The sequence below is a fragment of the Nansenia antarctica genome, assembly GCF_963989245.1.
Source record: "Nansenia antarctica genome assembly, chromosome: 8".
Lineage (NCBI taxonomy): Eukaryota > Metazoa > Chordata > Actinopteri > Argentiniformes > Microstomatidae > Nansenia > Nansenia antarctica.
In genome coordinates this window covers 29,508,522-29,524,081 of record NC_137678.1, presented here as the reverse complement: position 1 = coordinate 29,524,081, position 15,560 = coordinate 29,508,522, and the positions used below count along the sequence as shown (strand labels likewise).

Here is a 15,560-nt window from a genome sequence, read left to right as displayed (position 1 = left end):
TTAAAAAACAACGCACAACGCACGATCAACTTTAATGCCAAGTAAAATCGAAAACCGTAGGCGCAAAGGGGTCGCCTAAGGTTGATGCCTGTACCTGTAGAATCCTGGAGATCTCACACGGGCGCACACCCTCCGACGCAAGCTCGATCATCTTTCTCCTTTTATAAGATGGCAGTGGCCTGCCGTTCAGAAACACCCCTCCGAGCTGGTTCACGCAACCACCACCTTCTTGCAATTGAGAAGGACATTTCGGTTATTATGACACGTTCGGTGAAATTGTCTGGACAATTATTTTTTTTACTTCGTTAGTAGCCTATAGGTCTGTCAATTAAAAACCCCATATTATTAATCCACAAAATGTATTAGGCAAGATCATTCAACACCTTCTTTTTGCAGGTCATTCGTTCCGCACATGGCAAAATCTCCCAAACCTAGATATCAAACCAACAATTAGGATAGAAACGCATAATCCCAAAGCATAATCTCCTTCCGACGAGTAAGAGTTCCAATGCATCGACAAGTGATAGACAATGTAGGCTTTCATACACAATACACAATGAGTTGATAGGATGCCTGATATGAAGGTGCATAAAGAAGCCGTGACAATAGGAAAAGAGTTCCAGGAGCTCACCTGTGAGTTGTGGATGCAGCAGGCTATTCTCTGTGTTCCGAGAGGCAGGATTCCAATTCACACCTGTCGCACCACAAGAGTCCACTGAAAGGAACCACGCTTGACTGCACAAATATATAGGCCAACACGGTCTTTTAGATGACGTAGTGCCCTGCGAGAAATGTCAATATTGTCTTGTAACAAGGCTATACACCTACAGTGGCCCATTCAGAGTCGATGCTGTCTGAATCAAGCTGTGAACCAGATCATTTGGCCTCATATTTTATAAAGTGCATATACACAAAGTATTGGAATGATGACTACACTACTGTATCTCCCACATGGGCACCAACAGAAACAGGCCAAGTGAATATTGATGTGAAAATATGTTAGTAGTGAAAATAGTTTTCAACGTTATGGTAGCCCCATATCTGCTATTGCAATGGAGGACGAGTGTGTAATGTAAGTATTGTGTGGGCGATAGGTTGATTTTGCACATCTAATTGCACATTTAAAGGATTTTATTCCTATCAGTTGGCTTTATCTATCTTCTCATATATTATACTATATTAGTTCACCTTGCGCATACACAGGGATTCGTTGAGGGAATATGGACACTGCATCCCGAAGAAGGCCTATCATTGGTAAATACTGTCCACAATATATCAGGATAAAATAAATAAATAAATAAGCAATGCTCCTGTTGTGGCACATCAATGCAATTGGTATTTCAATATTCACTTTCATATCGAATTTCACTGAACGTGAAAGGACAGGTAAACTTGTTTTCGTCTCCATGGGACCATCTCCAGGTCACGTGACCTGAGCATCCTTTTCCAGGTAAGTGTTTTAGATTAGTCCGATACAGTCTCTCTTTTTTAAAACAAACATTTGGAAATCTGTTCAGATCTCGACTGCCATATGGTAAAGTGCTTTTGATAAATCATAAATCCATCATCCAGCCTCTTTTATTACATTTTCTTTCAAGCATGAACAAATAGACTCCTCGGATAGACAAATGGAGGGGACCAATTGGGACTTCATTTATGAAATAGAGAGGGCGAAAAACCCTCGCAGATGTCTCTTGACCAGCCAGTAGATAAAATGCGTTGTAAACGTTTCAAAGGAAATATTTGACGAGCAAATATTAGCAAATGTGAAACCACACAAGCCTCGTCTTTCCCCCTGTTTAATGACTAATTCGGCATCATTAGCTAGGTCCACACAGATCGAAGTGCCACCAAAATAAAGGGTGGATTTTAAAATGCCATATGGCCCAAATTATACATTAACCACGAGTTAGCGCACGATAATATTTTCTGTACAGGACGCTTTGTACATAGAGGATAAACATCTCGGACACCATGATCTCCTTGCCAACAGACAGAAAAGACAAATAAAGTATTTATTTATTACTGCACACATTTCATGCGGCGATTGATTTGGAGTACTTTATTGCACATTTCGTGTGTACAAACCAAGGTTAATAAAAACGGTCGCACTGTCGCCACGGACATGGTTAAACATTCTCGGTGCGTAAATGTACACCAGGTTCGCCGAAGGCGTTGGCTAAACCTTTTTGTCTCATGCGAAATTAAAAAGACATATCTACCCCATCTGAATGATAAATAATGTTCTATTTCGCTACACATATATACATGTATCCTTCCTAGTGTCATTAAGTGATAACAAATGTCAATATTTCGCCCGCGTAAAAGGGAACCGTAAACCTATCCAACGCGCACCGAGTTGCATCATGCGCGAATCAATCCCTCCAGCATACCCATACCTTCAAGAACATTGCTCCACGCTGATATATGACATGAAACAATTTGACTCTGGAAGGAGTGTGTAGGTGGGATGTGTATTTCGATCACTATGAGCACAAAAGCAATATATTTCCGCTGTCATCTCGTTTGATTTACAAGGTACCTTGGACCGCGTTTGAACCCCAACGGATATTTATTCAAAAAGCATCGACTCGTGTAAGCAATTTGAGCCCCATTCTCAAGGTCAAATGCCAACACTGTTCTATCTTTTGATATAATCTGTGGGGGAATAATATACTCAATATTATACTAATGTAATAATAAAGGAATAATACATTATTTCAGAGAATTATAGTAGTGTATTACTGAACAAGGAAGCAACATATTAGACTTTCATGATATTCTGGGTTAGACAATAAGCTATGTATGTTCTTCAGTCATTATAACCCCAGAATTACTCTTACAGCAATTACAATGATGATGTAACAGTCACGTAACACGTAATTGTCACGTAATTTTTCTTTCCTCTTCTTTTTCAAATATTCTTTCCTGTCACCAACATAGAACTTGAGTATGTAGAATGGGTCCTATTCCGTAGAGGATATGCTGTCTATCCTTGCCACTGTGCAAGTTACCCTCTGCTGAAAAAAGTCCACTGGTGGTCTAATCAGGTGTAATTATCTGAAGAGATCATTGTTGAGCGATCACAACAAGTCTGGTATGAGTAGAAAACAGTTCATATGGAGCAATGGCTATGTCTCTGATCACCAAATACAGTGCTTATAGGTTCATATACTCTGGACATCCAGTATGAATGAAACAGTTGAAGGTAGGTCTATCCTTCTGACTACTTTTGATCAATAACTGTTACAGTGTACTACTTATTACTTTTGAAAGAATATGGACATTCATGATGATGATGATGATGATGATGATGATGATGATGATGAACATGCGCTACAGAGAGTCGTGAGATCGGCCCAGAAGATCACCGGCACCCCCCTCCCCTCTCTGGAAGAGCTGTACAACACACGCTGCCTCAGGAAGGCCTCCAAGATCTCCAGAGACCCATCCCACCCTGGGTACGAACACTTTGCTCGGCTGCCCTCGGACAGGCGGTTCAGGACCATGTTCGCAAGGACAAACAGACTGAAGCTCAGCTTCTACCCCAGGGCCATTCAGGCCCTGAACACAGCAAAGACCTAGGTTCTAGGCCCTGGACAATCTAGACAATTTGATGGCAGCTAAGATTGAAATCAAGTGCAACACTGAAACACAACTGTGAACATTTCAAACCTGCAAACTGCGACACTTTAAATGAATGTGCAATAACACTATGTGCAATATGACAACCCTCGGGTACATAAGGTTCAGAGATAGGAAATGTTAGAATAGGTATAGCATAGCATAGAGTACAGCACAGTGTTTTATTTGTATAGTATAGTATAGTGGATAGTGTACATAGCCTTTATTTATGTAAACCAGCTCTTTTCCCTTCTTGTTTTTAGTTTTTTTTTTTCCTAGCACCAGGGGAGCCCCCCCCTCCCAAATTTCGTTGTTTGGTACCTGTACTATATTAATGACAATAAAGACCATTCATTCATTCATTCATTCATTCATTCATTCATTCATTCATTCAACAGTAGATGATGGGGTAACAGTCAGGCACCTGCAACATACCTACATTTTGTTGTTTGGTACCTGTACTGTAGCAATGACAATAAAGTCCATTAATTAATTAATTCATTCATTCATTCATACAGGTTTGTTTGGGGGTAATCTTGACAATGACTTAGTCCTGCAATGGTTAACCAGTATCATCCAGCAAATGCCCATCGTCCTGTTTGAATAAAGTAATGACAAATCAATCCAAAGATTGGAGGTTCAATACTGATCCAGTCCCAATATTTCATTTAGACTTCAAGGACAGTAGGCTACATTTTTTAAATATTCCCCTGAAGGTTATAATTGCATCTACCAGATCTGTTTTGACATGTTTTTTTACTGGGTGGTTACCTTTCAAGGACCTATACTGTATGGACTACACCTTGATGTATTGACATTTTTGTAGCGGCACTCAAAAAAGATAAGCTGTCATATTACACAATCCATATTGCTGTCATCAAGCCCATGTTCACAGATCAGTGCAGATCAAAGAATGTAGGCAACACATGAAGGAATGAAGGAAACAAAACCACTATTGAGATGCACCCCAAATATGGAAGCTGTAGCATTTGTGCTATTGGTTGTAGTATAATGAATATATAATGAGTAGGCCATATGTAAGAATAGGTTAACTACTAATAGGTAGTATTGAAGGTATTTGGGACAGATCTGAGAGGATCTGATGCTGTATGTGAAACATATTAGAACACTGTATCAAACCAGATACCAGCCAGATGTACTGCACTTTATAAATTGTAAATATTGATGATGTCTTGTCTTGTGGTTATGTGTGTACATGTCCATGTGATAGTTATGTGCAATGTGTGTATGTTTTTGACACTGCTGTATTGAGCTTTTCCACCTGTACCGAAAACAAATTCCACCGACCCAGGTCGTGTGGTCATTAAACGATTCATTCATTCATTCAAACAAACAAGTATCGTTCCTTCTGATAGGCCAGGTCGAATTTCCAACAGATTACTTACTCATCATGTCCAATACTTAACCAAGTACATTGGGTTAAAGGGCGATGGATTATTAATAGGATTATCAGGGTCTTTCATCCAAATAGCACCCCCCCCCTAAATCCTTTTAGTGCTCCACTATAACTACTCCAAAACTGTCTTCTAAAATAGGAGAATATAGAAATGACTATGGAAAAATCAGTGCGTTGAACATTGATACGGGAGGTCTAACAGTATGCATTTCAGCCAGATTTGCTTTAATTATAGTCTTATCTCTCCACTCTCTCAACTCTTAATTGTTATTATTTTTAAAAAATTGTTTGATCGTTATATTTGGTTAAAAAAGATGTGACACCTGATTTAAATTGGTTGAATAAAACATGGTATATGTCTAATGTCTGATTTTGAACGTGCAAGCATGGGGGGACACACACAAGTGCGATTCAGCTCTTATGAATGGTCCCGTCCCACCTCCGTTAGGGGTTAATACTATGCTGACGTGTCGTACCTCCTCTGACACCGGAACCGATCGTTTCAACAACGCTCGCGCGGCCAATGAGATCCCTTCCACCCCCTTATGTGCACGGTTCATTACCACCGTGGACCCGGAAAAGTAAAGTAACGGTTTGACGTGTATGCATGGGTAGTACTGTGTGTTTCCGGTAAAGCGTGTGTGTTCATCGGTCTTCAGCCTTTTTACCTCTGGGCTTTCAGGAGAACAGACAGTCACTTTCTTTCGGACTTCCCGGCTTACCTACCCTTGGCTCTCCCTATAATAAACATCTAAAATCAGCGGAACATGGCATCACTATCGGCACAGTCCCAGGCGAACCCTGCTCCGGCGGTGCCCCTGCAGAGAGGGATAGTCAAGATGGTAGGACACGTTATGGGGCACAGTGTGTGTGTGTGTGTGTGTGTGTGTGTGTGTGGGGGGGGGGGGATATGATCATGCATATAGACTAAGATAGCATTGCTTAACACACTTAGCTTGCTAACAAGCTTCTTAGCTTGGGGAAGCTGGAGATTTCCAAACATGCTTGAAATGCAACTTCTCGATCGTTGCGTGTGTGTCTTTTCGTGACCATGCACGCGCTGTCTAATGTCGTTGTGTTGCACTGTCACAGTGGATTCAAGCGTGGTTGTTCCACATCCACACATTCATCCAATAGTTGTGGGGCAGTGGATTATTAATAGGATGATCAGGGTCTTTCATACAAATAGCACCCCCTAAATCGTTTTAGTGCTCCACTATAACTAGAACTACTCCAAAACTGTCTTCTTCTAAAATAGGAGAAGATAGAAATGGTGACAAGCAACACTGCAGCAGTTGTGGGAGATTAGTTAGCTCAGGGGGAGCAAACTTGCCGTTTTTACCTGAAAATAGGTCAACCATTTTCATAAATGTTCTTTTGTTTACAGGCCAAAACAAAATATGTTGTCACCTTTTTGGGCCATCATCCCTGTAGCTAACAGTAGCTGGCCAGTTTGACTTTTGGAAGTGTGTGTGTGGCTGTAACTGTGCTTTTCCTTTTCCGATGTCATCGATAATAACAACTCTTCTCATCGTTAAACATCGTGACGATAACAAACAACAAACACGACTCTTATTTACAAACAAGCTCGTTCCTAAACATCAACAAAACTAAAGACAGTGTTTGGCTGTGCTGCAAAGTAACATATGTTTGTCTTGCGCACCTAAACACGACACGTGGGCTTCGCCAGTGTTCATGACTTTTAATTAATGAATGAATTACTTACTTACTCGAAATTGCTTATTAGCTATAGATAAAGCCCAGGTTTGGCTTTACATTACATGTTGTCATTCATTCATTTCTACTTAGCTAACTAGCTCGCTTATCACATTGGCCAGTGTCCAAAGTTCGTGTCCTGGTTTGAAGCATACATGTGTTACTATGCGATCGGAATGGAAGAACGCCGATTATTGTGTGGGTTTCCCTTTGCAAAAGTTGCAATCTTCCTCCTAAATGATAATAATAATCATAAGCGACTTAGATAGACAGACAGGCAGCTTAGCTTAGCTTGGCTTCCTTCTTCTTTCACGTTTCAAAGTCGCTCAAACCTTCAATGACAGTTCGTTATTAATTAATTGCCCGGATATTTATTTGGGGGGGTTGAATTATTATTATTACCATCCAAAATAATGTGACCAAACTTCTCAAATCAATCGACAGATTAGAATGTTAGAAGAATCTTCGGGCTGTTCTGGGACCTGTTGTTAGCAGACCACGAGAGAAACTGACACGTAGTTCTTCGGCCCCCCCCTTCACTCCTCCAGTCGTAGTGGTCGTACGGATCACAGTCTAACCCAACAGTGGCCCGGAGTAACCCTGGAGAGGAGAGACACGTTGTCGTTTTCACTCCGAATCCAACTCCAAACGTTTTCTTAGACATCAATAAAGACCATTCATTCATTCATTCAATAGTTCGAATCCCATTCTTGTCTTGTGTGTAGCGGCGCAGGTTGGCAACGATTCAGATGATCTTCTGGATCTTCCCCCCCTAAAGCTAATGCTACCGTTTGCTGTCTTCAGACAGAACTTGCATTTGATTTGAAGGTTCTTTTCAGATGTTCCATGTCTTCTACAGTCAGTGTTATCATTGAAGATCATTTCATGGAAAGCATTGCTGTCTGTCTTAGACATAACTTTGCATTTGAAGGTTCTTTTCAGATGTGACCATGACCATGTCTTCTACAGTGTTATCTTTGATTGAAGATCATTTCATGGAAAGCATTTCAACTTAAATTGCTGATTTGAGATGTTGTTCATCTCATTTAGCTAGATGTTTCCAAACACACAGTAGCTTCCAGCTATCAGACTTTTAAGTGAGAGCTGGAAGGTTTTCTTTTAAACACTTATGGCTACTGGGCTGTCCCTGTTTTTAGAAGCGGCCGCCTAATTATATAGACCTGCCTTATTCCCATAGACGCTGATGTTTTTCTCAGAGAGCGAGGGAATAGCCGTTCGGCTTCACACTTGTGGCGTAGGACTGTGGGAATAAAGTGTGTGTGTGCGCGTGTGTGTGTGTGTGTGTGTGTGTGTGCGTGCGCGCGCGTGTGTGTGTGTGTGTGTGCGCGCGTGTGCGTGCATGCACAGGCCAGATACAGTAGAGGGCTATATTTGCATTGCCTTCTTTCTTGACTATTTGACTTTTGGTGTGGATAGAGTACTGGGAGAAGGGAAACATTTCCCTCCTGTAAATGTTGACCTATACAAACTGCCCCGCTAGTCCTGAGGTACTGTTATCTAGGTCCTCTCCCTCAAGACCACTACTACCACTACTGAACAGGCCTATTATCACTTAACTTATCCGGACCTTTCCACCGCGGCCGGTCTCTCAGGGAAGGAGCCGAGAGACCAGGGTGCCACTGGTGGATTGGAACGGAACACAGCCTTTGGGTAAACAACAGAACGACAGGAGGAGAGTCATGCCTGTTTTTCCGGTGTTAGCTCAGCGCTAATCTAGTCTAGGCCCTCCCGCAAACTGTAGCCATGGTGCTCTCTCTGTCTGAGGAATGAGTCACTCTTGAGTGGGGGGGAAACTCTAAGCTGATGCTTCCTTAGTTCCTACTAGACCGTCAGGCTATAAGACAGTGTCAGGGACTCACCAGCAATAGACTCTACTACAGCAATAAACTGCAAGGACATTTACCGGTAGTATAGGCTAGTATCTTCTTTCTAGCGTGATTATTATTATGTGTGGTGAAATTATGCCATCTCTCGTCTGAACACTCACCGGCCGCCTTTGAAGTACGGTACTGTTATTACCGCTACCACCACCACCGTTACTATTGACAACACTGCAACTGTTGCTCCCTGCCATTGGTTGGCTTACAGCCATACCTGCTTCCCCTGGCTGTTGCTGTCATCATCACAGCAGACTTCCTCCCACCGTCATGTCCTCTGGGCAGTGTAGCACAACAAGCATTGCCTCGTGGTCCAAGCCTGCCTGTCATCCATCATCTGTCATTTTTAATGCAAATAACCATCTTACCTACCACCCCCACAGCGGTGCCAATAATGTTGTCCCTTCCCCCATAACAGTTAGGCTAATATCTACTCTACTGTTTGTGTGTCGGTCCTGTCAGGGTGACATCATCGTTATGCTAATATCTACTCTACTGTGTGTAGATCTTGTGAGGGTGTGCCATCTTCATTATGCTAATATCTAATCTACTGTGTGTGTGTTGATCTTGTCAGGGTGTGCTAATACCTACTCTACTCTGTATGTGTGTGTGTTTGTGTAGATCTTGTCAGGGTATGCTAATGTCTACTGTGTGTAGATCTTGTGAGGGTGTGCCATCTTCATTATGCTAATATCTAATCTACTGTGTGTGTGTTGATCTTGTCAGGGTGTGCTAATACCTACTCTACTCTGTGTGTGTGTGTTTGTGTAGATCTTGTCAGGGTATGCTAATGTCTACTGTGTGTAGATCTTGTCAGGGTGTGTCATCATCGTTATGCTAATATCTACTCTACTGTATATGTGTGTGTGTAGATCATGTCAGGGTGTGCTAATATCTACTGTGTGTGTGTGTGTGTGTGTGTGTGTGTGTAGATCTTGTCAGGATGTGCTAATATCTACTCTACTGTGTGTGTGTGTAGATCTTGTCAGGGTATGCTAATATCTACTCTACTGTGTGTGTGTGTGTGTGTGTGTGTGTGTGTGTGTGTAGATCCTGTCAGGGTGTGCTAATTATCTACTCTACTGTGTGTGTGTGTGTGTGTGTGTGTGTGTAGATCTTGTCAGGATGTGCTAATATCTACTCTACTGTGTGTGTGTGTGTAGATCTTGTCAGGTTGTGCTAATACTCTACTGTGTGTGTGTGTGTGTGTGTAGATCTTGTCAGGTTGTGCTAATACTCTACTGTGTGTGTGTGTAGATCTTGTCAGGTTGTGCTAATACTCTACTGTGTGTGTGTGTAGATCTTGTCAGGGTGTGCCATCATCGTGAGAGGCCAACCCCGGGGCGGCCCGCCCCCCGAGCGCCAGATCAACCTGAGCAACATCCGGGCCGGAGCGCTCGCCCGCCGCGCCGCCCAGAGCCAGCCCGACAGCAAGGACACCCCTGACGAGGTGTGTGTGTGTGTGTGTCTCTCTCTGTGTGTGTGTGTGTCTCTGTGTGAGTGTGTGTCTCTGTGTGTGTGTGTGTCTCTCTGTGTGTGTGTCTCTGTGTGTCTCTGTGTGTCTCTGTGTGTGTGTATTAGGGATGCTCCGATTTATCGGCCACCGATTTAAATCGGCCGATTTCACTCCAAATGACTCGATCGGTGATCGGCAACCATTTCCCCCCCCCCCCCCCTGGGGAAGACAGATAACTGAACAGAAAACATAGGAGGACGTAACAGTATGTAAACCATGAAGGCCACGTTTATGATGTCTTTTATACAGCCATATCGACTGACTTGGGCTTCAGGCCCTAACTGGGTGATAGGCCAGACTTTTACTATGCCATAAAAATGGGTCTGCGTTTGCTTGGTGCCTAATGGATCAAAACTTTTGTCTAAAAAGCAAAAAATATGTAGGCTATCCAGTCAGTAGGCCTACAGTTATGTATTTTTTTAAAAATCGGTATCGGTTGATCTTGAGGAAAAAAATCGGTGATCGGTATCGGCCCCAAAAATCCAGATCGGAGCATCCCTAGTGTGTATGTCTCTGTGTGTGTGTCTCTGTGTGTAGGAGGGTGTGCTTTATCAGACACGCTCTCACACACTTGATCCATCCAGCATGGAAGCAGAAGTAGAAGTAATCTGTAGTTTTGAGTACCATTGACACAGTTAAATCATTTATCTATCGTACAGTTATGTAACGTACAATCTCTGTTGTAGTCAAGTGAAGTATATGCACATCCTATCTACATTTCTTGTAAGGGATTAATCCATACAAGTGGCCAGAAGTTTTTGGCCCGTGGTCAATGGGGGGGGGGCAATTGTGTTTATTTGGCGCCCCCAAGTGGTGGAAAACCGCCATGATCGACATGGTCAACGTGTCTTCTTGTTCTTGCCTTGCAGCCTTATGCCTTCCAGGCCAGAGAGTACCTGCGTAAGAAGCTGATTGGGAAGGAGGTGTGCTTCAACGTGGAGATCAAGACGGCCCAGGGCAGAGAGTACAGCACTGTCTACCTGGGCAGAGGTGAGGACACACACACACACACACACACACACACACACACACACACACGCTACACAGGCCTGGGTGGCACAGTGTCCCAGAACAGAACTCGGGCCTAGAGGTTTTCCTGGTCAGGTCACACATCTCTAGGCCTGGTCTCATTCTTTTCTTCTTTTCTACTGGGACGTTTGAATTCCCGCCCTTTTTTTTTTTTTACGACTTTGGCGTTCGTCAAATGAGCGGATGAAGCACAGTCGCACACCCACTGACTTCATACCTCCCTGGTAGACCCTCCACAGTTCTCCCTCCCTCGCTAAATGTTTTGTCCATTCCTTTTGATTTGTATGTAAAATGATCTTCTTTATTCAGGGTTCCCCCGGGTCCTTGAAATCCTTGAAAGTTTGTGAATTTGAGAAAAAGAAATCAAGGTCTTAAAAAAACTGACATGGGACATTGAAACTGCTTGAATTCCCCCCCCTCTCTCTCTCTCTAAAATGTTCAATATTTTTTTACTTAGCTCTTCAACTAGTTCTGTCTCAAACTATCCCGTGTTGGGTCCTTGAATTTTAGGGAATTGGGTCTTGAAAGGTGCTTGAATGTGATGTTTCAGAAGGTGTGGGAACCCTGTTTATTAAATAAATAAATAAATAATTCTCTTTATCCCTCTCTCCCACCCCAGACACGACAGGAGAGAACCTGGCTGAGTGTCTGGTGAATGAAGGCCTAGCCATGGTCCGCAGGGAAGGCATCAGAGGCAACAAGTAAGACTTGTAATCAGGGCTGCAACAACGAATCGATTAAATCGATAATAATCGATAATGAAATTCGTTGGCGACGAATGCCATTATCGATTCGTCGTTTATTTTTATTTTTTGTATTTTTTATTTTTTATTTTTTTTCCGGGTTTTGTTTCCATAACAAACCTACTTTCTGTTGACGCACCGGCCGGTGTAGGCATCGCGAATCATAGCGAATCATAGCGCTACCTATGGCCGGAAAGGGCAGAACCTATGACCGGAACCGGAAAAGTGGGAAACTCCGGTACCTACACCGGCGCGGTGGCTACATTTAAATCATGCTACTCAAAAGCCTTGAGAGTGATGCTGTCTGCTGTCAGGACATGCTAGTGAGTTAGCTAGCAGGGTTAGCTCGCTGCTGCCGCTACCTGACTGTCACTACGCTGCTCGTCCAGCTGTAGTCTGCGTAGCTATGCTGAGAACCAGAGCACTAACTATGTTTCTATAGAGGAGGGTTACACTAACTATGTTTCTATAGAGGAGGGTTACACTAACTATGTTTCTATAGAGGAGGGTTACACTAACTATGTTTCTATAGAGGAGGGTTACACTAACTATGTTTCTATAGAGGAGGGTTACATCTAACTTCCTATTGTTTTATTATAGAAGTCCTGCTGGGCTCAGCCCTGCCATGGTCTCCTGCTCTCCATGCAAATGCGTTAGTGTGAGTTCTGGCGAAGCGTCAGCTAAATGACTGTAATGTAATGCGATAGCCAGTGAGTGTTTGCTCGCATTCATGAATTCAATATTGCATGACAAGTGTATTTAGCTAGCTGGCTAACGTCAGTGGTAGAGCAGAGGTGATAAGCTAAAGGCTAGCTAGTGGTAGCCTATCAAGCTACCCGTGAGTTAGAGTGAGGCACTGACTGTCGCCTAGCCTATTGTATGGAGTGAGAGGACACATTGCATTGTTTTGGAGCATATCTGTTATATAAAAACATTAGTGTCTTGTCTGTAGCCTATATTGCACTTTGGGTTACTGACCTTTACATTAAGCAAAGTTATTACCTAAAACAATGCATGTATTGAGCTAGAGTTCAACTACTTTATTGAAACAATCTACCGCCATAGTCCATGGCCTGTTGTTAAACCTATTTGATGTAGCAAAGCCTTTTTTATTTATATTATTTTTAATTTTTTATTAATACTTGTTCATTTTGCACATGTATATGTATAGGCCTGGCTGATTTAGAAAACATAAAATAAAATTTGCAAAATAAATCTTTGATAAAATAAGAAAAGAAAAAAAAGAAAAAACCCCCCGCATTTCTGCATCCGATTAATCGAAAAATAATCGGTAGATTAATCGATTATCAAAATAATCGTTAGTTGCAGCCCTACTTGTAATACAGAATTCAGCTGAGAGAGGATGGTGTAAAGCCATGTGTGTGTGTGTGTGTGTGTGTGTGTGTGTGGGGGTGTGTGTGTATGGTTGTAAACCTGGTGTGCCTAGGGGTGGGGTGGTCATTATTGATATGATGCCCCTGGTGTGTGTGTGCGCATGCGTGTGCACTTGGTGAACAGGTAAGTGTAGTGTGTCACCTCCCACTCCCGAAACCACCGTGCACTAACCACCGTGCCAAGAGGACTTGCCAGTGCTTGTAAACACACCAAGCAACAGTCGATCCAGTATGTTGAGTTTGAGTGTGTGAAAGTTGTACCGATTTGTTACAATGCTCTGTTCAGGCCTGTGAAGCGTCATAATTGACCGGTAACCCCATGTCAACCAGATGTTATTTGTCGCACTCTCGCAAAGAAACAAGCCTTTTTGAAAGATGCTATTGACATTTCAAGGTGTTATTATCCTGTGCAAAGTGATGTGATGCATACAACCTTTGTGTGCCTTATGATCTGATCACACTGTCCGCCCACAGTGATGGCTAGTAAATATCTAGTGTGATGTCACTTACTTTGCCACTTCTCCATGACCGAGATTCCAAAAGTATGCGATGTCACAACAGCCTCGTGTGATGTCACAACAGCCTCGTGTGATGTCACAACAGCCTTGTGTGATGTCACAACAGCCTCGTGTGATGTCACAAGAGCCGTGTGCGATAGGCCACGCTAGGCCAGTTTGATGATGTCACCACAAGCCAGTTTGACGACGTCATCACAGTCGACGTTCTAACCGTACTCCCTTTTTTAAATCCCTTTTCTAACCGGTGGTGTTGTCCCGCGGTCGTGGAGGCTGAGGGGTGTAGCGTGGATGTGCCAGAGGGGGGCAGTGTTACCCCTCTGTGAAAGCAGAGGCTCCACCGTTCAGCAGGGCCCAGTCTCTCTCTCTTAACCACATACAGCCATATCATCCAATTTAGACCCCATTCGTGTTATAACTCTCCCATAACGCCCCGGCCACCCTCTGAGTGACTTATCGCCCCCTAGTGGATATAGCCGCGCACGACACGCCGACCCCCCCCCAAAAAAACTTGATCACGACGGGAAGCAGACGAACCAGAAACCCCCCCCCCAGAGATGGGCTGCGTATTTCGGGGGGGAGCGGTGGGGGCGGGGGGGCGGTTAACGACCCGTTTACCAGCATTCCACCCAATGGCTCGGAACAGCCGCTAATGTCGAATGTTCTACTACACACCGACATCGTTTGGTGGAGCGGGCGGCGTTGACATCATTACGGAGGGGGAGCCGCCGTGAGCCCCCCCAACCCCCCCCCAGTATTCATTAGCCCTGTGATTGGCTGCGGTGATCGCTTAAATCGGAGGGCAATGATGGGCTTCAAACAGACCGGACGAGCACATGCTCAGAACCTGGCCTCGGCTCGGGAAGCCAGCAGCCAATTAAAATGGATGTTCCTGGGCGGCATGCCCACCTTCCCCTCACCGGGCTGGGACACACACTCTTGTACACACACTCTTGTACACACACACTCTCGGTCCTCAGGCAAGCGGTTGTACTTGACCCTCTCCTCTCCTCTACGCTTCGCTCGCTCACTGACACACACTCACTCACACTTCCTCAAACACGTACAGTATACACACACACACCTCTCCTTATACACACACAGACGCACACACACACACACACCTTCACACATCTCTCTCGCTCCCTCGCTCTCTCTTCCTCTTCAAACACCACAGTTTCCCTCTCATCCAACAAAATCTCTTTTCAGCGAGCGAACCGAGATGACCACAGACAGACTGATATTTTGGCAGGCTCCTTCTTAACCAATCAGAAAGTAGGCTGTCTGGGGCCGTTTGCTGAATTATTAAGGAGGGGTAGCGGTGGGGTGGGGGGGGTTGTGGGGGGGGTTGGGTTATGTAACTCCACTGTGTGCGGTGAGGGAATTCAAATTAGCATGGGTAACACTCTGGTTGGCACCCCTGCCGAGCCTTTAAACTCAGGTCCCAGTTGTGTGGAGGAAACTGCGCTCACTCATCAGGAGGGAGCACCCGCTGCGCCCCCCCCCGCCCCCCCCCCCCCTCCCCCAGTGTACCGCATATGCGTCGTTGGTAAGCCATGAAAACTAGAACTCCCTAGACCGAGCCCCACACCAGCATCAGTCTCTGGGAAATGACCTAATAATGCTCATTATCTGCGCATAATACAGTACATGATGCTACTTTTCCTCAGACAGTCAGTGAGTTGGGAGTTTCTTTCTTTCCTCCCCT

At 44.0% G+C, this 15,560-nt stretch overlaps 1 protein-coding gene across 1 annotated transcript in view; it reads left to right on the top strand.

Annotated features, from left to right (window-relative positions):
• Positions 1-5,677: 5,677 nt before the first annotated feature.
• The window catches only part of snd1 (staphylococcal nuclease and tudor domain containing 1), a gene marked incomplete at its 3' end in the record, with an annotated part of 60,877 nt that continues 50,994 nt past the window's right edge, over positions 5,678-15,560 (top strand). The window contains exons 1-4 of the mRNA XM_080537497.1: positions 5,678-5,883; positions 9,956-10,105; positions 11,041-11,161; positions 11,820-11,901. Coding sequence (XP_080393623.1) covers positions 5,809-5,883; positions 9,956-10,105; positions 11,041-11,161; positions 11,820-11,901 — 428 coding nt within the window. The 5' untranslated portion in view covers positions 5,678-5,808. The remainder of the gene's footprint in view (positions 5,884-9,955; positions 10,106-11,040; positions 11,162-11,819; positions 11,902-15,560) is intronic.